The sequence below is a fragment of the Hyperolius riggenbachi genome, chromosome 5, assembly GCF_040937935.1.
Source record: "Hyperolius riggenbachi isolate aHypRig1 chromosome 5, aHypRig1.pri, whole genome shotgun sequence".
Lineage (NCBI taxonomy): Eukaryota > Metazoa > Chordata > Amphibia > Anura > Hyperoliidae > Hyperolius > Hyperolius riggenbachi.
In genome coordinates this window covers 81241374-81263488 of record NC_090650.1, presented here as the reverse complement: position 1 = coordinate 81263488, position 22115 = coordinate 81241374, and the positions used below count along the sequence as shown (strand labels likewise).

The window sequence follows — 22115 nt, the reverse complement described above, 5'->3', positions numbered from 1 at the left end:
TTTCCACTGTTGTATGTTCTCTGTCGCTGGTGGGCGACTAGATTGGTGGACATACATACATTCCTTCTCTGTGCTTATTCAGTCTTGTATCGCTGTTAGCAATTGCCATCTATTGCGATTGCTTTCCCACTTGGTCTTCACTGTTGTGTGTTCATCGTCGCTGGGTGGCGACTAGATTGGTGGACACACATACAACCTGTCTCTGTGCTCCCTCTCTTTAAAGGCTATCTTGCCCTGCATTGCTTCCCCTCGTACAATTCCTATCTGGCATCTGTGGCAGTCTGTCCACAAAGAAGCAACGACCCCCCCCCCCCCCCCCCCCCCCGAGACACTCATATATAGCTGGCGGTCATTGCTTCATTGTGATACACAAGCCCCTTCACCGCGGCAAGGTAACAATCACGAAGGGGAATTGACACATGTACATGCCTTTTGTTTTGTTGTTGCAGCTGCAGTGCAGCCAGAAAAATTAGGCAGGCATGTACACGCACCATAAAAATTATCATAGCCGCCGCTGAAATTCAGGAATCTGCCTGGAGTCCTGGACCCTGTTGGTGATGGCGGAGAAGGCAGTCAAGCGGCCTGCGGGCAGAGATGCTGTGTGGGGACTGACTTAGTCTTGGGGCAGGCAGTCACACGGCGTGCAGGCAGAGATGATGTGTGTGGGGACTGACTTAGCCTTCGGGCAGGCCTGAGCGTGCTTTGCAGACCAGGCATCCGTGGTCAGATGGACCCTTGTACTAACGCTGTGTGCCAGAAAGGTCACCACTTGCCTTTCAACATCACGGTACATTGTGCAAAAAGGTGGATCAGCGCAGCACCAGGCTGCCTCCGAATGGCCTCCATCAGAGATGCGCTGAGCCCCCCCAGGAACTACAAACGCACCTTGAACCCAAACAGAAGCTCTGCATATACACCAAAAGCATGGCTGTTAAGTGGGAGCAGCTGACCAAAAACGAATTACATTAGTACATAGCAAGGAAATGAGCAGCGCTACTTAAAAACAGACTAGTGCCTACCTGCAAAAGAGTGCAAGCCCCACTTGTGGGGTCGAATACACACCGAGCATACACATGACCTGTCTACCACTAGAGGAGGATGTTGGTTTCCATTAACAGCTTGCATGCAACCTATTAAGTACTCGTCCCTCCCACTGCGAAGAAGTCAATCCTCCATGGGAGGGGCCTAACACTAACTAAATCCTAACCTATGTATATGCATAGCCTGGGTGCGGCTAATCAAATAAAATCGAAAATTGAAAATTGCGCAAAAAGGTGGATCAGCGCAGCACCAGGCCGTCTCCGAATGGCCTCCATCAGAGATGCGCTGAGCCCCCCCAGGAACTACAAACGCACCTTGAACCCAAACAGAAGCTCTGCATATACACCAAAAGCATGGCTGTTAAGTGGGAGCAGCTGACCAAAAACGAATTACATTAGTACATAGCAAGGAAATGAGCAGCACTACTTAAAAACAGACTAGTGCCTACCTGCAAAAGAGTGCAAGCCCCACTTGTGGGGTCGAATACACACCGAGCATACACATGACCTGTCTACCACTAGAGGAGGATGTTGGTTTCCATTAACAGCTTGCATGCAACCTATTAAGTACTCGTCCCTCCCACTGCGAAGAAGTCAATCCTCCATGGGAGGGCCCTAACACTAACTAAATCCTAACCTATGTATATGCATAGCCTGGGTGCGGCTAATCAAATAAAATCGAAAATTGAAAATTGCGCAAAAAGGTGGATCAGCGCAGCACCAGGCCGCCTCCGAATGGCCTCCATCAGAGATGCGCTGAGCCCCCCCAGGAACTACAAACGCACCTTGAACCCAAACAGAAGCTCTGCATATACACCAAAAGCACGGCTGTTAAGTGGGAGCAGCTGACCAAAAACGAATTACATTAGTACATAGCAAGGAAATGAGCAGCGCTACTTAAAAACAGACTAGTGCCTACCTGCAAAAGAGTGCAAGCCCCACTTGTGGGGTCGAATACACACCGAGCATACACATGACCTGTCTACCACTAGAGGAGGATGTTGGTTTCCATTAACAGCTTGCATGCAACCTATTAAGTACTCGTCCCTCCCACTGCGAAGAAGTCAATCCTCCATGGGAGGGGCCTAACACTAACTAAATCCTAACCTATGTATATGCATACCCTGGGTGCGGCTAATCAAATAAAATCGAAAATTGAAAATTGCGCAAAAAGGTGGATCAGCGCAGCACCAGGCCGCCTCCGAATGGCCTCCATCAGAGATGCGCTGAGCCCCCCCAGGAACTACAAACGCACCTTGAACCCAAACAGAAGCTCTGCATATACACCAAAAGCATGGCTGTTAAGTGGGAGCAGCTGACCAAAAACGAATTACATTAGTACATAGCAAGGAAATGAGCAGCGCTACTTAAAAACAGACTAGTGCTTACCTGCAAAAGAGTGCAAGCCCCACTTGTGGGGTCGAATACACACCGAGCATACACATGACCTGTCTACCACTAGAGGAGGATGTTGGTTTCCATTAACAGCTTGCATGCAACCTATTAAGTACTCGTCCCTCCCACTACGAAGAAGTCAATCCTCCATGGGAGGGGCCTAACACTAACTAAATCCTAACCTATGTATATGCATAGCCTGGGTGCGGCTAATCAAATAAAATCGAAAATTGAAAATTGCGCAAAAAGGTGGATCACCAAAAGCATGGCTGTTAAGTGGGAGCAAGTGGGGCTTGCACTCTTTTGCAGGTAGGCACTAGTCTGTTTTTAAGTAGTGCTGCTCATTTCCTTGCTATGTACTAATGTAATTCGTTTTTGGTCAGCTGCTCCCACTTAACAGCCATGCTTTTGGTGTATATGCAGAGCTTCTGTTTGGGTTCAAGGTGCGTTTGTAGTTCCTGGGGGGGCTCAGCGCATCTCTGATGGAGGCCATTCGGAGGCGGCCTGGTGCTGCGCTGATCCACCTTTTTGCGCAATTTTCAATTTTTGATTTTATTTGATTAGCCGCACCCAGGCTATGCATATACATAGGTTAGGATTTAGTTAGTGTTAGGCCCCTCCCATGGAGGATTGACTTCTTCGCAGTGGGAGTGACGAGTACTTAATAGGTTGCATGCAAGCTGTTAATGGAAACCAACATCCTCCTCTAGTGGTAGACAGGTCATGTGTATGCTCGGTGTGTATTCGACCCCACAAGTGGGGCTTGCACTCTTTTGCAGGTAGGCACTAGTCTGTTTTTAAGTAGCGCTGCTCATTTCCTTGCTATGAACATCACGGTACAGTTTAGGTTTTTTGAGAAATAATTGCTGCCTGGTATCTTCCACTGCGGTGTGTGGCTTTTCTTTTGTGTGCTGCTTTTCCTCAGGTGGTCATCCCATTGCAGTTTGTGCTTTGTAATCATGTGCCTTCATAAGGTAGTTGTCCCTACGTGGGTCTTGGTCTTTCCACGGCTCAATTTTCGGTGGCAGAGAGTACAGATGGCATTGCTCTCATCTGAGGCAGACACACATAAAAATTTCCACACCGCTGAGCCCTTTGATGATGGCACTTTGGTGATGGCTGCCGAAGGAGTGTTCAATGGGGTGCCAGAATCAGAGCAGGAGGAGGAAGATATGTCAAGCTTCCGTGTGGAAGCTCAGGAAGATGAGGTGTTCTGTGTTAAATAGTCAACTACGTCCTGACAATATTGGGGGTTGATGGCACGTGCCTTCTTCTGAACACTGTACTTTGGTCGAGGGCTGCACGAAATCAGCTATGGGGCAAGTATATAGCTAGCTAGTATATTTGCCCCATAGGAAGCCACTAGCCAGTATAGTTGCCCCAGTATAGTTGCCGCTAGCATAGGTAGCCAGTAAAGATGCCCCCAGTATAGGTATAGTTGTATAGGTAGCAAGTGTAGTTGCACTCACTATAAGTATAGTTGCACCTTGTATAGGTAGCAAATGTAGTTGCACCCACTATAGGTATAGTTCCCCCCTGTATAGTCAGTGTAGATGCCCCCAATACAGGTATAGTCGCCTCTTGTATTGGAAGCCTACTATGTAGTTTCCCCCTGTATAGGTAGCCACTAGCCAGTATAGTTGCCCCCACAATAGATATTGCTGCCCCCACAATTGGTATTGCTGCCCCCAGCATAGGTTACCAGTAGAGTCGCCCCCAGTATAGGTAGTCCTTAGTGCCTCCCAGTATAGGTAGTCCTTAGTGCATCCCCCAGCATAGGTAGACTTAGTGCCCCCCAGCATAGATATGTAGTCTTAGTGCCCCCCAGCATAGGTAGGTAGTCTTAGTGCCCCCCAGCATAGGTAGGTAGTCCTTAGTGCCCCCAGTATACATAGTCCTTAGTGCCCCCCAGCATAGGTGGACTTAGTGCGCCCCCGGCATAGGTAGGTACTAGTCTTAGTGCCCCCCAGCATAGGTAGGTGGTAGTCAATAGCCATAGTGCCCCTGAGCTTAGGTAGTGGAGTGCCGTCCATGCCTTCAGGTCTTCTCTGCGGGAGATCCGTCCACGCCTTCAGGTCTTCTCTGCAAGAGATCCGTCCACGCCTTCAGGTCTTCTCTGCGGGAGATCCCTCCACGCCTTCAGGTCTTCTCTACGGGAGATCCGTCCACGCCTTCAGGTCTTCTCTGCGGGAGTTCTGTCCACGCCTTCAGGTCTTCTCCGCGGGAACTTGAGTAGGCGGCGCAGCGTCAACGTCATCAGGCGGTGAGTGGCAGCAACGCGGGCACAACGTCGCATGACACATGGATGGAACGCAAAGTCAGCCCTGGTCGAGATGACGTCACAAGCGGCGCAGATAATGTATACAGCGATGCGTGGGGCTAAACTTTGGCGCGGAATTTTGACAGCGTGTCGCACGGATTCGTCTGATTCAAAATTACGCAAATAGCATGTGGATTTGAATCCACGAATCCCGAATCTTTCTCAAGATTCAGTGGATTCGCCAGATTCGTTGTCCCACCTCTAGTATAAACCCCTCATTTTGCCACGGGATAGCGGCGGTTTAGCAGGGGTTATAGTTCTTAACATGACTGCATGTTAAAAAAAGTGAATTTAGACTCACTTCACAGTCTCTTTAACAAGGTTGCCCAAACTTTCATCCACATCTCAAGTATATCAGACTAAAAGAAAGCAGGAGATTGTTATTATGGTATGAGTGTAGAAAAGCATAAACCAGGGCTCAGTGCTTGATGGGTACAGATAAGCATAACCTGATAATTATCCCTACAAGATTACTGTCAAGTTTCTGACCTAGTTTGTGATATCTGCAGAAAGCTTTCCAAGCTCCTCCTATCCAGGATCAGCACACATTAACCAGAAAGAGCACCGTGACATTTAAAGCTTCGCTAAGCTAAGATATTTATTAAGGAGGTAGAAAGTAAGAAATAATCAGAGGAGAAACATGGAATCAACAGTTATTGATACAGAGCAGAAAAGGTTAAAGGATAAATGAACATTCCACCTGCTACCTGAATAATAATGCAATTATCATTTATTGTTGATTTTGCTTCTTTGAAAAGACCTGAGAACCCACATAGGCATCTATTGTTTTTACTTTTCCTTCTATGACAAGAAAAGATGATTTTCATTGCGAACATGTATAGGCAAAATAAACATCCCCAGCCATACCTTCACCATACTTTTATGCACTCCTCCAGTACACCTTCACCACACCTCCATCACAAATCCAGCCATGCCACATTCGGCTTGTCATCACACCTCCATCCACAACTTCACAAAACCACCATCACACTTCCAGCAAAACCTCCATCCCACCTCCAGTCCCGTCACATCTTTATTCACTCCTCTATCTCATCTCCAACCACAACTCCATCACACATCCAGCCAAACCACATTCACCCTGTCATTACACCTCCTTCCACACCTTCACCATACCACCATCACACCTCCAGCCACACCTTCACCACAACACCATCACACCTCCAGCCACATCTTCATTTACTCCTCAATCACACCTCCAGCCACACCTTCACCACAACACCATCACACCTCCAGCCACATCTTCATTTACTCCTCAATCACACCTCCAGCCACACTTTCACCACAACACCATCACTCCTCCAGCCACAGCTTCACCACCATCACACCTCCATCCACATCTTCATTCACTCCTCCATCACATCTCCAGCCACACCTCATTCACTCCTCCATCACACCTCCAGCCACACCTCATTCACTTCTCAATCACACCTCCAGCAATACCTTCATTCACACCACCACCACACTTCTACTCACATCTTCATTCACTCCTCCATCACACCTCCAGCCATATTTTAATTCACTCCTCCATCACACCTTCAGCCACATCTTCACCACACCACATCACACCTCCAGCCACATCCTCATATTCACTCCTGCAGCACTCCTCTAGCCACATCTTCATTCACTCCACCATCACACCTCCAGCCACATCCTCATTTACTCCTCCAGCACACCTCCAACCACACTTCATTTACTCCTCCAGCACACCTCCAGCCACATCTTCATTCACTCCACCATCACACCTCCAGCCACATCTTTATTCACTCCTCCAGCACACCTCCAGCCACATCTTTATTCACTCCTCCAGCACACCTCCAGCCACATCTTCATTCACTCCTCCAGCACACCTCCTGCCACATCTTTATTCACTCCTCCAGCACACCTCCAGCCACATCTTTATTCACTCCTCCAGCACACCTCCAGCCACATCTTCATTCACTCCTCCAGCACACCTCCTGCCACAACTCTATTCACTCCTCCATCACAACTTAAGCTGCAACTTCAGCTCCGCCTACATTTATCCCGCCCATCACATATTTAGCATCACCTTCAATGGGAGTGTGGTGATGGTGTGGCTAGAGGTGTTATGGAGGGGTGATTGGAGGTATTCCATAACACCCCTCCATAACACCTCTAGCAACACCATCACCACACTCCCATTCACACCTCCATCACACCTCTAGCCACACCTCCAGTCACCCCTCCATCACACCATCACCACACATCCATTCACACTTTAACCACACCTACATTTTCACCTTCAGCAAAACCTTAATCACACCTCCACTTACACCTTCGTCACACCTCCAGCCACAATTACATTTACACCTCCAGCAATACCTTCACCGCACTTCCATTCACACCTCAATCCCACCTCCATTCACACCTACATTCATCCTCTCCATCACACCTCCACTTATTCCTTCATCACACCTCCAGCCACAATTACATTCACACCTCCAGCAATACCTTCACCGCACTTCCATTCACACCTCAATCCCACCTCCATTCACACCTACATTCATCCTCTCCATCACACCTCCACTTATTCCTTCATCACACCTCCAGCCACAATTACATTCACACCTCCAGCAATACCTTCACCGCACTTCCATTCACACCTCAATCACACCTCCAGTCACATCTACATTCATCCTCTCCATCTCACCTCCAGCCATATCTTTGACAAACCTCCATTCATTTCTTAATCACACCTTCAACAAACCTACAGCACACCTACAGTCATTCCTCTATCACACCTCCAGCTACACCTTAATTCACTTCACTATCACATCTCCAGTCACACCTCCAGTGTTACTTTCACAACACGTCCATTCCCCACTCCACCACACCTACAGTTATTTCATCATCACACCTCCAGCCACACGGACATCCACCTCTTAGTCACAGCTACACCATACCTTCACCACACCTCCATCCATTCCTCCTTCACACCTCCAGCCACACTTTCATTCGTCTCTCCATCACACCTAGTGGCAGTTGCATCCAAATTGCCATTGCCATGCATGGCTTGGCTAGAGGGATTCGGATGCATACTCGTATCAGCTCAAGTGTCTGTGCTGTGTCCAATTGTGCCGCCTGGAAGCTGCCTTCTGCAGCGGGTTATGCACATGCTCAGTGGGAAATTTTAATGAATTACATAAAATATCTTCACAGCCATGCCTCTTAACAGTCCCCAAATTTTGAGGGTATGGAGGGGGCCCTGCAAACTACCTATGCGCCAAATTGCAGTCCCCCCAGCGCTGGTTACCGAAACAGGTTTGTTTGATCTATCTCGGGAACTGGCAATTTTTGGGGGCCGCAATTTGGCACAAAGGTAGTTCGGGGGGTCCACTCCATACTCTCAAAATTTGGGGAGTGTAGGAGATGTGGCTGCGGAGATAAAGCCAGCAGTATAAAGTAATAGGAAATTTCGTAGTACAGCATCGTACTGTGCATGCGTGGTAGCTCAGATTTACAGACAGCACAATTGGAGACAGCAGCGGCATCCATCTCGGAGATGGAAGCCGGTGTAATATCAGATAGTGCAGCCCGGAAGCTCCCTTCCTCACTGAGTATCACGCATTCTCAATGGGAAGTTAGATATGATTTTCCTGAAATATCTCTGTTTCCGCACCAAGTACATTCCCGAAATTTTCAGGGTAGGGAGGGGACACCCCGATGTAACTCTGTACCAAATTGCAGCCCCCGAGCCCCGCTGGTTCCCGAGAATGATTACAGGAAACCTATCTAGGGAACTAGCGGCGCTCGGGGGCTGCAATTTGGCACAGAGCTAGACCGGGGGCTCCCCTCCCTACCCTGAAAATTTCTGGAGTGTACGTGGTGCAGAAGCAGAGATATTTAGGACGTTTTACATGGCTGTACAATACACTGGGTTATGGGAGGCAGGCTCCTGCTGCGCATGCGGGGCAGCCCTATCTGTCACTACACCGGCACAAGAGGAAACGGTGCCTTAGTGGATATTGCTTTTAAACAAATGTCAGGCAGGGAGCTCTCACATCACGTCAAAGAGCAAACAGGACAAACAACATAATATATTAAAATTGCATTATTAATTAGAGCACAATTTGGAGATATATATATATATATATATATATATATATATTTATATATATATATATATATTTTTATATATATATATATATATATATATATATATATATATATATATATATATATATATATATATATATATATATATATATATATATATTGTGTTCCATTCCCACGAGTGCACTGCAATTCTAGTGGAATCGCAAATGCACCGAATGCTGAATTTTTGAGTGACTGTGACCGTGTTCCATTCTGTGTAACTGATGGAGAATTGCAACCCCACCAGAAATGGCAGCGCAAATGCAGAAAAAAAATTTGTGCATTTGCGATTTGTGTTCTGTGGTGGAAAATGGGCCTTACCTTATTCTTTAATATCAGTACACATATTAAACTTTGAGGAATTATGCTTGTAAAATAACTTTTCAGAAAGATTCGGCCAAATGCTGATCTACATCATGCATTGTGTTTGGTGGTCTGTCAGAGTTACAATGCTGGCGAGTTTGTTTTGGCAAAGTATTAACTGGATAACGTAATACATCTCACAGGGCTGTATTTAACTAGGAGTCCAAGTTCAGTCACAACATCCGTGTTTTCTTACATAGCTCTATCTCACAGGTGTGGCCGCATTATCTTATACAAACTAATGGATTCTACAATATAAACTAACTGCGTGTCTGGCATAAAGCCAGTTTTGCCGTCTCGCTGGATAACCGTACATATACTGAGCCACTATTGTGAAAAATTGCAAAATCTAATATACGTGTACTTATGCTCATAAGAAGCAAATTTTTCCCAGAATAAAGAACACAATAAATTCCCTTTCTCTCATGTTGCTGTTGCTTACAGTAGGCAATAAAAATAAAACAGGTTTTATAATATTAGGTAGTGTGCTGCATGTGGGATGGGATGGAGGCTGCACTGCGTACATTAAATAAGGGTGCAAGGAAAAAAGGTTGCAGGGTGAAGCCGAAATTTCTAAATATTGCTTACCATTTCAGGACGAATCACGTTAGAGTCCCTGAAGTCCCGACGCGATCGTGTGCACCTAAAAGGGGAGATTAAAAAGGAACTCCAGTGAATATTTTGGTGATGTAGCTGCTGCATGGTTTTTGGCAGCTGGAAACCTCTGTAACGGCTATTTTCCACAATGCAACAAAGTTCACAGACAGGAAGCTGCCAAAAAAAGTTTGAACTTTTCTTGTGGGAGGAGTTTCTTGTGGGAGGGGTTTCACCACAATATCAGTCATACAGCGCCCCCTGATGGTCTGTTTGTGAAAAGGAATAGATTTCTCATGTAAAAGGGGGTATCAGCTACTAATTGGCATAAAGTTCAATTTTTGGTCGGAGTTTCTCTTTAAGCTGTCAGCTGATATCTCTCCTCACTGATCAGGAGCCATGGCGATTGGCTCCTGATCACGTGATCACCGCCGATCATAGGGTTCACTTAAGCGGCGGCGGCTAAAAAGGAAGAAGAAGATCCACTCACCTTCCTAACCCTCGTCAATTGTCACTCCCCCACCGCTCTGCCCGGCATCCATTTTCGCTCTGTTGCTAAGTTCCGGATCCCGGCTTGATGACATCATCAAGCCAGGACCCGGGACTTAGCAGTACAGCGAGGCTGCATGTCAGGGAGAGAGGAGACGGGGAAAGCTGCTCATTGCAGGATCTAGGGAGGTGAGTAAATGCCGCTGCCTGCACTAAGGACACCTTTCTATATGGGGACACCCAATCCTAGCTATCTATACAGGGAATACCTATCCCTGGCTATCTAAATTGGGGACACCTAAACCAGACAAACTGCTCTGGTCCCCAAGGGGGGGTTAAAAAAGTAAAGATCAGATCCTGATAGTTTATAAAAGCCTTAAAGTGTACCAGAGACCAATTTAAGAAAAACTTTTATACATACCTGAGGCTTCCTCCAGCCCCATGCGCACAGATCGCTTCCACGCTGCCGTCCTCCGCTGCCTGCAACTCCGGTATCGGGCCCTGTTAGTTCTGCCAGTTTGCGCAAGAGGAAGTGCGCTCTCTACGTATCTCTCCGGTGGCAGCCAGGGAGCACTTCTCTAGCACAGACTGACTGACTGGCAGAACTAATCAGGCCTGATACCGGAGCTGCAGGCACCGGAGGACGGCGGCAGAGGCGTATCTAGAGGGGTGCAGGCATGGCTCATGCCATGGGCGCCACAGCACCATGGGCGCCATGGCCATCTCCTCCTCCCTCTGCCCCTTCCTCTCTCATGTTCCACTACCATACTGAGGGATGCCGCTTGTTACTTATACTTGGGGGGCTAACTCTAGCAACCTGTACTGGGGAAGCTACTTATATGGAGGGGGGGAGGGGGACTCATCTGAATACCTATGCTGGGAGGGGTGCACCTCTGGCTACCTATACTGGGGTGGACACACCTCTGGATATCCATACTGAAGGGAAACCTCCAGTATGGATATGGGGCGCAATTTCAGTGTTTGCCATAGGCGCTATATAACCCAGATACGCCCCTGGATGGCGGCATGGGAGCGATCCGTGCACATGGGGCTGGAGGAAGTCTCTGGTATGTATAAAACTTTTTTTTTCATTGGTCTCTGGTCTCCTTTAAATCCACCCCTGCTAGTTTAATAGCATGAAATTCACAAAACAACAAATTCCAACGTAGCTGTTTTCAGGCCAGCACAGAGCAAAACACAAGCGTGGAACAAATTCCATGTAGATGGTACCCTGGGGGGAGAACAGGAGGGGCGTAATTAACCTATGGCTCCTAAACCTGCACGACAAGAATACTGACAACCATGCTGTCCTCAGTTTGACATCCAGAAAATTAGGTATTTTAGATAAAATAGTCACACTAAATTAGTCACACATAAATGCTTATGAGTCGCTTTTAGGTTCACAGAAGGGCTAATCAGGGTTGCCAATTTATTACTTTCTTTTTTTATTTACAAAAAGCTAAAACATTCTGGTCACATGAAAATAAAATGGTCTAGCAAGAGTTTTGTGGTTTTGGGGGTGTGGTCATGCCATTGTTAGGTGTCTTCATTTTATGGGCTGTATATAAATAACATACAGTATGTACTATTCCCCATGGTGATGGCTCCCATTACAGCGTCCTCCATTATAACATCTGTTACAGTGCCCTCCAGTACAGTGTACCCAATTATTGCGTTTCCGTGCAAATATGCTCCAACATAGTTGTGATAGAATGTGTCGGTTGACCTTGATTTTGCATTCTTCATTGACAACACTAAAAAAAAAAAATAACGTCTGGAAGGCCAAGGTTTGCAACCTGCAACTGGGTTATATTTCAGAATAGTCAAAACTGCTGAAATGGCTGTGAGTCAGCAAACCTGAACTGAAAATTAAAAGTAAAAATAAACATACGCTCATCATACTTACCTGCCACAAAGTCTACTCATCAATCTCTTTCTTCTCTCCTGTTTATCCACTGTGAACAATAGAATTTTCTGTCCTCCATTTTGAAAATAGCCATTACCCCGCAGCAGCTTCCTGGTCAGCACACTGTTAAACTGTAAAATCACCCACTTGAGCCATAGAGAAACATGGACGTTACCTTGCTCATCAGTTGTCCATTTAGTTATAACTAACAGCAACTGCTATAAACCTGATAGCATTAGCAATTGATATATTTCAGTTCCAATGAAATCTTGTCAGAAATGGAATGAATCATTGTAAGAAGAAAATGTTGAATTTCTGGGAGGATCTGTCACAGAGAGGTAAGTACGTAAAATTCATTTGCAGGACATCATGTGTTTATTTAAAATAATTTTACTTGGTTCAGGATCACTAAAGTGTACCTAAAGCAAAGGAGACCTCAGGATCCTAATGAGGGTTCCCTCTTTGTTCTGCTGTCCCCCGTCGCTGAGCGTGCCGCCCCCCCCCCCTCCAGAAGATTAGCGGCAAGGTATTGTCGGTAATCATACCAGGCCACGGCCACGCAGCTCCTTTTCTTGCAGCATGCGTGGCGTGCTCATATATTTACTAGAAGACTCAATAGGATCCTCAGGCTTCTCTCTTTTCAGGTGAGTATCTTATTTTTATGCTAAGCTTCGGCTCTGGATCGCTTTAGAGAGCGCTCACACTTGAAATCGGCAAAGCGCTACCATTTTGCGTGGATGATTTTACTGCGATTAGCGCGATAAAAATCACTGTACATTCCCGCGATTCCCAATGATCAGGATTGGCGCTTTTATAAGCACTGTACCGAGACTGCTCCAGAATCGCAGCAAAATGCTGCATGCAACACATTTTGCGATTGCCGTTGATCGCAAAATGCCCGTGATCGGCAGAAAACGCGGCAGTGAGATCACTGCCATTAGGTTTCTATTGTCGGTAGCATTAACAAGTGCTAGCGCTTCAGGGAATAGCGGCGGGAATCACTTGCTAATCGCCCTAGTGAGAACGGGCCCTAAAGCTATTGCATTTATGTCTTTGAAAATGCTGCTACACTTGAAGCTCTCCAGGGAAAACTGCAATCATTTCCAGAAAGGTCTTGCTGCAGGTGTATGCACAGGATTGTATTGCACAAGCAGTAGTTCACTACCCTTTGAGCAACCGTCAGTATTGTCCAATAGGATCCAGATGAGGGTGGCAAATGTTTCCTATGGTTTATAATAAAATTCATGGCAGGTTTGCTGTTTCTTTTATGTTCTACAATAATCTTCATCTTAAAGGGAACCTGAATTAGGTTGCATATGGTGTCTGGCTGCCATATTTTTTTTCCTTTGAAACAATATCAGTTGCCTGGCATTTCTGCTGATCTCTTTGGCTGCAGTAGTGTTTGAATTGCACACCTGAAATAAGCATGTGACTAATCTAGTCAGACATCCTTCAAAGCACCTGATCTGCTGCATGCTTGTTCAGGGTCTATGGCTGAAAGTAGTAGAGGCAGAGGATCAGCAGGACAGCCAGACAACTGGTATTCCCTAAATGGTAATAAATATGTCAGCCTCCTTATTCCCCCCTAACTTCAGGTGTGCTTAATGGTGGCCATACATGGTACAATTTTTTCACACAATCTTACCATTTCTATGTAATATAAGGGAACTGCCTAAATTATCCTCAGTATATTCACTTAATTTACCCTAATGGTGGCCATACATGGTACAATTTTTTCATACAATCTTACCATTTCTATGTAGTATAAGGGTAAATTAAGTGAATATACTGAAAGGATAATTTAGGCAGTTCCCTTATATTACATAGAAATGGTAAGATTGTATGAAAAAAATTGTACCATGTATGGCCACCATAAGGCTGGGTTCACATATGACATAGTGTTAAAAAGTAGCATTTTCGGATGGTGCGATTCCGTTTTTTTTATGCAGATGCATTTTTCATGCGGTTTGCATGCGTTTTAATGCGTTTCCGGATCGCTAATGGAAAATGCATATGCGTTTTTTGTATGTTTTTTTTTTTTAATTTTTGCAAATCACTTGGAAGACAACAGGAAGCGGAAACACATTACAGATCTTAACTTTTTAATGAAAACCTCATTACCCACTACCAGCGTCTGCAGAACGCTTATTGTAAATCGCAAGTGCAACGCTGGTCCTTCTGCGTCCCATAGACTAACAGCGTGTCCCGCTCCGCAAGCGTTTCTGCCATGTGTGCACCCGGCCTTAAGGAAACTGCAGGGTAGTATGTCTATATTGCTAGTTTTATTCCTGGGGAACTGATAACCTATAAAGCACACAGGGGCGTAGCAATAGGGGTTGCAACCGCATCGGGGCCCTTGGGCCAGATGGGCCCCGAAGGGCCCTCCCTCAACTGCAATATTAGCTCTCTATTGGTCCTGTGCTCATAATAATCACTTCTATAGATACTTTGAATAGTGGTAATCATTAACAAGCTGCTCCCCATCCCCTTCTTGCACCTCTGACACTGTAGTTGCCATTGGCAGGTTTTGGTGCGCAGTATCAATTGTTATGTATAGCATGCTTGGGGGGCCCCATTGTAAAACTTACATCGGGGCCCACAGCTCCTTAGCTACGCCACTGGAAGCATAGACTAGTCCAGTGTTCTGAACAAGGATTGCTGGACAATGCAGAACTATAGAGCAACAGTTCATATGGAATATAATAAAAGCAGATACTGGACCAACTCCAAACTACAAAAGCCACTGCCACGTGTACAGGTTACTTCACACAGACCAGTATGTGCCACGGAGCCTCGGTAAATACAATCGGCTAACTCCTACACATTACTTATGTTCAAGCTCAGGAAAGCCAATTGACTTCTTATCACTGTTTAGTCACTGGAAACAATAGAGTATGCCGGTGTGCTGCTAACTGTCTGCTTGCGAATGAACAAAGTAACTTGAATCTTCTGGGTCTTGTGGACCTGAAGTCAGGACTTCCTCTCTGCTCTAATGCTGGGAATACACGATTCATTTTGTGGCAGATAGATGGCTCGATACATAAATTCCGGCAGGTCCGATTTGGATTTGATCGTTTTTCTGATCGATTTTCTTATAGAAGTGAATGGGATTCGATTGGAAAAACATTCGGCCAGTAAATCTGCAAAAAAAAACAAAACCTCATTGTGTATTGCCAGCATAAAAGATAAGCAACAGCATAATAACATTTAAAGAAAAATATTTCTTTGTAACAGCTGATACAAATCCTGCAATAAATATTTCATGGAAGCAGACATAGGGTTAACATCCTCAGTCTACAAATTAGCTGCTCTGCTGAGGCAGCCATCTGACGCAGCTGAGAGATCAAATTACAGTTGTGATTAGTCACAGATGAGAGGGAATTAGACAGGCTAAGCTCTGTAAATACATACAGGGTGTATTTCTCTATTTTTTCCTTCTGTCCTGTGCAAGAGTTCAGGTCCACTTTAAAATTATTATGTATGGGATGTAAAGTGCCAGCTGCTAAGTACAAGAAGTCACCGCAAAAAATGTCATGTGGTTTACTCACCTGACAAGACTGCAACATCTATTGTCCTCTTGTGTGATGTCATTCTGTCAGTTCTACCTGTTTATGTACAAAACAACTAGGACCTTATGAGTTTTAGAATAATAATATACCTGTATGTACTGTAACGTGATTATTTATTTAAGCACAGTCTTTCAGTCAGCAATGTACAAGACGTCTCTGTACCAATGTAATACCACATGACAAGACTGCTAAGTCTATTGCCTTTTTCCATTCTTGCTCCTTTGTAAAATACTGTTTGTCCCAGGTTTTGTTCTTAGTGGGTATTGCTCATGTTGCCATGCATCTAAGGCTGTTTGTAAGCATAGGCAAACCAGGCAGATGCCTGGGGTGAGAGCTGCTTGAGGGTCACCAATGAGCTATTCTTATCAGACTGTGCTTTATGGAATTCTTATAGACTACTGCTAAACACTATCGATTAACATGTTTTTTTCAATTGAGATAGGAAATGTTTGGGAAGTGCTGCTAAGTACTAGTGTATACATTTGACTCCTTGTCTCTTTGTTTACTGTTATCTAATTCCTTTTCACACTTTTCTGATGTTAGTCTGCTCTACTCTGACTGCAGAGTGAGCCATGAGGGGAGGAAGAATTCGCTCACAGTGCATCTGTTAGCCCTGTGTGTGCAGAAAGCTCAGTCAGAGACATGCAGAGCTTTCTCTCACAGAGAGCTGAGGAAATGCATCTTATGTACAACATAAACATTTGTAATTGTGTGTGTGAAACCTGATACCTGAAAGGCTTTTGTTTTCATATGACACTGCTTCAATATTGCACTGTTCTTAGCATGTCAGACTGCAGAGATTTACAGTGGTTTGCAAAAGTATTCGGCCCCCTTGAAGTTTTCCATAATTTTGTCATATTACTGCCACAAACATGAATCAATTTTATTGGAATTCCACGTGAAAGACCAATACAAAGTGGTGTACATGTGAAAAGTGGAACGGAAATCATACATGATTCCAAACATTTAAAAAAAAATAACTGCAAAGTGGGGTGTGCTTAATTATTCAGCCCCCTGAGTCAATACTTTGTAGAACCACCTATTGCTGCAATTACAGCTGCCAGTCTTTTAGGGTATGTCTCTAACAGACAAAATGTGGAAAACATTTTGTCTGGTAGAGACAAAATGTCTGAAATCAAGATTAAATAAAAAAAAAAAAAAAGATACTCACCTAAGGAGAGGGAAGGCTCTGGGTCCTATAGGGCCTTCCTGGTCTCCTCATGGTCTCCGAGTTCCCCGCATGCTCCCCCGTTAGCAGTCTTCGATCCATGGGTCATAGACTGCTCTCTTCCGCATTGGGCTGGCTTTGGGAGTCTTCGGAAGCCCGAGTGCTGTGGGCCGCTTTGTACTGTGCAAGCGCCCTCTCTGGCACACTCGCACGTGCACAGTACAGAGCTGTCCGTCTTCCGGAGCCCGAGTGCTTCCGAAGTTTCCCATGGTGGGAGATTCAAATGGAGGAGCCTGTGGGGGAACAAGGACACTGTGAGGAGAATGGGAAGGCTCTATATGACCCAGAGCCTTCCCTCTCCTTAGGTGAGCATCTGTTTTTTTTTTTTTTTATTTTACCTTCATCCTGTAATTTCATTGACCAATCACAGGCTACAGAGTCAGTTAGCACTGTGATGGTGCCGACTACGTTTTTCAACAGTCTGGAGTGACCTTTATGTGTGTAAGGGTCTTTAGTCTTGGCATGCTCCTCTCCTCCTTAGTGGGTGCTGTTCTTACCAATTATTTTCACTGCAGATACTGCATGACTCTGTTAACCAGTTCGGCCTATCTGGACGAGCTTCCTCGTCCAGATAGGCACTGCTGCTGTCGCCAGCTGGTGCGCGCGATCGGGCGCGCCCCCGCGCACGCTCCCGCTGCCCGCCGCTAGCCCCCCGATCAGTGAATAGGAATATAATTCCCATTCACCGATCTATCTTCCCCGCAGAAATACCGACGCTTTCTCTCCAGAGAGCACGGTATTTCTGCCCCCAGGAAACATCTCCCCTGCTTTTAAGTTCCTGGATGCGAGATCGTTCGCATCCAGGACTTTTTTCACTGTGGCCATCTTGTGGCCAAATAGTAAACTGCACCAACATACATTTTTAATAAAAAAAAATATTATTTTACATTTAAAATTAACAGTTTCCCTCCCACACCAAAAATTACCCACATACACTTTTTTTTAATTAAAAATAAAAAATACAATTAAAAAAAAACAAAAACAACATAAATAGTTACCCAAGGGTCTGGACTTTTTAAATATGCATGTCAAGAGAATATGTTATTATATTATTTAAAATTATAAGCTTATAAATAGTGATGGACGCAAATTGAAAAAATGCACCTTTATTTCTAAATGAAATATCGACACCATAAATTGTGATAGGGACATCGTTTAAACGGTGTAATAACCGGGACAGATGGGCAAATAAAATACATGAGTTTTAATTACGGTAGCGTATATTAATTTCAAACTATAATGGCCAAAAACTGAGAAATAATGAATTTTTTTTCATTTCTTTCGTTATCTTCCTGTTAAAATAGATTTAGAAAAAAATAATTCTTAGCAAAATGTAGCACCCAAAGAAAGCCTAATTAGTGGCGGAAAAAACAAGATATAGATTAATTCATTGTGATAAGTAGCAATAAAGTTATAGGCGAATGAATGAGAGGTGAACGTTGCTCGGATGCATGAGATTTTCGGACTGCGGTGCTGAACCGGAACTGTTGCGAAAATCTTAAAATTTAAAACACATACAAATAAGAAGTACATTTCTCCCATAGTAAAATAAGCCATAAATTACTTCTCTCCTATGTTGCTGTCACTTACAGTAGCTAGTAGAAATCTGATATTACAGACAGGTTGTGGGTTAGTCAATCTCTTCATGGGGGATTCTCAGCATGACCTTTATTCTTTATAAAGACATTCCCTGAAAAAGATTTATATAATGATGCTGGACAGCCTCCCTGCTCACTGTACACTTTTTTGGCAGTTGGACGGAGCAACTGCCATTCACTAAGTGCTTTTAAAAATAAAAAAAAAACTAAAATCCCCCTAGGAGAAGATGGGCTAGTCCAAAATCTGTCAATAATGTCAGATTTCTTCTACTTACTGTAAGTGACAGGAACATAGGAGAAAAGTAATTTATGGCTCATTTAACTCTGGAAGAAACATACTTCTTATTTCTATATGTTAACACGTACCTATTTTAAATTTTAAGACTTTCACGACAGAGGTCCTTTAAGCAGGATAGCGGGGGTAAATTTTTCTTATATAATTTCAAATTGACCGTTTATTTTTTTTTTATAATTTATTTCTATGAAATGCAGTTAAACGGAACCCGAGGTGAGAGGGATATGTAGGTTGCCATATTGATTTACTTGTAAACAATGCGCCTTGTTGAGCATCTGGCATAAGTGGCATAGTGTCTGAATAATCAAAGCCCTGGAACAAGCACATGGCTAATCCAGTAAAAACCTGATCTGCTACATGCTTGTTCAGGAGCTTTGGCTAAAAGTATTAGAGGCAGAGGCAGAGGATCAGGACTGCCAGGTAACTGGTATTGTTTAAATGGAAATAAATATGTAAGCCTCTATATCCTTCTCACCTTGGGTTCCCTTTAAATAAGTTCGAAGGTGACATTATACTTTGTAAAATACTATAAACATACATCCTGAACAAAATGACATTTGGCTTTATTTACTCTGGTATCTCTGCCAGTTTTATACAAACTTGACTGTAAAACAAACACTTCCATGCTCTAACACACACACATAGGCACATTTGCCAAAGGGTACTTTCATACTGACACGTAGCATTGTAAGGGACAATGCTTTGTGCACTGTAGCGGGGTGCCATTGAAAATCTATGAACAGTTCACACCTCATCAGTTGTGATGCTGTGTAACTGATTGCATTGTTACATACAACCTATAGTGAGTTGCTAGAATCGCAGTCGCTGACACGCCCACTGTTAGTCAATAAAGGTGCACAATGGTCGGCTGCTTCTTTGCCTGTGTTACATCACATGCCGTGGCAAATGTTGCTTTTGGTTGCGTTATGTCAATGTCATAACTCAATGCAATGCCCCATTGTGGAACTTGTCTAAATGTTCCCAGAGACAATTACCACTGGTAAGCCGATCTGGTCGGCGTTGACCATTTGGCCATCCGTTAGTACTGAAAATGAGGTCTACTGCACCTGTCTAATCATCATCCTAATTTGTTTCGACAGGACGGATTATTTTAGCATGACACTGGGTGACAGTCATATGTCTATGGGGACTATGGTTGGCAATGGGACAGGGTGGTTTCACCCATTGGCTGTCTCCTTTGGCAGTTCATTTTACCGAACATCTGATTGTTAGTTACTGACAGCTCCAGGCTGGTCTTAAAGTACAATTAACCCTTCGTACACTCACATGCAAATGTTCAAACAAATGCATTCACAGATTTACTCATCCAGGCACAACTGTTATCCCTACAGCTAAATTAAAAGCCAGGGTTTTAGTTCACAGAAGAATGCATTCTTATGCTTAGTCACCTATACTGCGCAGAAGTACCCAGGTAAACATAGGTGTCCTAACTCTGGCCCTGTAACATGCATAGTGCAGACATGCAAACACATTCATTGCATCAAACCTATCAATGGATTAGGAGCACACATCCTAACTTCCTCTCCTGGGAAAGACAGTGCATCTTACCAATCGCACAAGGGAGCTAACCTTATGTGTCCATGTGCACCATGCGCATACACCAGCATAAGCTGTCTGCATGCTGACAAACATACAGGGGAAGGGGGAGTGCACCGAATTGGGATTTTTTCTGTTTCTAGCCACACCCCCTTCAGCACCTCCCTTTCCCTAATAATTTATTTAATGTCCTAACTAGAGGCGATGTGCCTGGATATATGTATGTTTGGTCTTAAAGTACCCCTGACCTGAGAGGGGATTTGATTGCTTTAGGTGTCTCTCCCCCCCCCCCACCATCTTAACTGTGCTCCCCTGTGATCCTCAATGGAGCCAAAGGGATGACAGAGGGGCGCCCCCCACTGGGACAGGTGAGAAGCTATGCTGCCAAAGACATAGCAGGGGCCCAGTTAAGTGGACGGGTAATCTGTGGGGGACAATAGCTGGCTCAGGGGCCCTGGGGTGGAATTTGGCTGCAACAAAGGTTGCTTTTTGGCCAGGGGGGAGGCTGTCAGGGTCCCTTAGGTTCATTTTGCCTGGGGCCCCCAGTGTTACTAGAACCTGCCCTGTTGACATTTGACTACATTTGGCAAAATCAGCTGTTTTCTACATAACCAAATGCGGTAATGCTTTCGTGAATTTAAGACTTGGGCATTTCAGCTGCTTTTCAATATTCTTAAACGATATTGTGCATCGTAATTTGATTAGGGTTCCATAACATTCTATTTCCTTTATTTCCAGGTGAAAAGGAGCTAATTACAGTGGAGTCTGTTATGAACACAGTACCTGTGAATAAGCGAGTTCAGAAACAGAAGGCGTTTAAAGATCAGATCCCGGTGAAGGAGGTATCCCTGGAACTGCTGGATAAGAATTATCTGAAGGACAGGGACGGCACGTGGCACGCTCACCTGAACATCCACCGCATGGTGCAGATGGATTATCACTGCACCCCCGGCGACAAGACTACAGATCACATCGATAAAAGCTTATTGTTTACCAGGCTGCTGAGCTCAGAGCCGCAGCCGCGGAAAGACTCAGATCACAGCACAGACATGGAAGGCAGAAGATTCAGCGAGGATAAAAGCACCCCAAGCAGCCCTTACAGGAAGTCCTCCCTCCCATTCACTACATCCTGGGGTCACTTCCAATTCCCTTCCTCCAAACCTTCCTCCCCCACAGAGAAACTGCTCTTCTATCCCTTTCCACAGAAGAAAATCCCTCGCATATCAGAAACGGCCAGAAAGCTAGGTTTATATGTAACACATTAAAGCAAATATTTGTAAACCCTTCAGATAGCAATGTGACCTTCATGTGAGCATTTCACCTTTGCTTTAAGCACTTTACTGTTCTAGCTTCGTTAATTGTTTTGGAGGTGAACGTTAAAACATTTGTTGTTCAGCACATTTGTATGTAGAAAGGAAATATCTATTCCAAAAAGATAACCTATGAGACTTGTGTAGAGCTAAGGCAGTACCTACATTCCGACTGGTGCTCATGGACGTTTTTGATAGCTTCTGAGCTTACTTCCAACTTTGAGGTGGACATCACAGAGAAGGTACATTTAAAGTGAAGCTGTAACACGGAAGTAAGCCACAAACTTGTCACTGATCCCGAAAAATCAAGGACGTCA

General features: G+C 44.7%; 2 protein-coding genes across 2 annotated transcripts in view; one reads left to right on the top strand and one right to left on the bottom strand.

Annotated features, from left to right (window-relative positions):
* XYLB (xylulokinase) overlaps positions 1-21675 on the bottom strand; it is a 351409-nt gene extending 329734 nt beyond the window's left edge. Inside the window, exons 1-2 of the mRNA XM_068235920.1 lie at positions 21394-21675; positions 9841-9895 (exon numbers count right to left, since the gene is read on the bottom strand). Of these exons, the coding sequence (XP_068092021.1) occupies positions 9841-9895; positions 21394-21410 (72 nt within the window). The 5' untranslated portion in view covers positions 21411-21675. The remainder of the gene's footprint in view (positions 1-9840; positions 9896-21393) is intronic.
* The window catches only part of C5H9orf152 (chromosome 5 C9orf152 homolog), a 49384-nt gene extending 27606 nt beyond the window's left edge, over positions 1-21778 (top strand). The window contains exon 2 of the mRNA XM_068235922.1: positions 21227-21778. Coding sequence (XP_068092023.1) covers positions 21227-21753 — 527 coding nt within the window. The 3' untranslated portion in view covers positions 21754-21778. The remainder of the gene's footprint in view (positions 1-21226) is intronic.
* Positions 21779-22115: the final 337 nt, after the last annotated feature.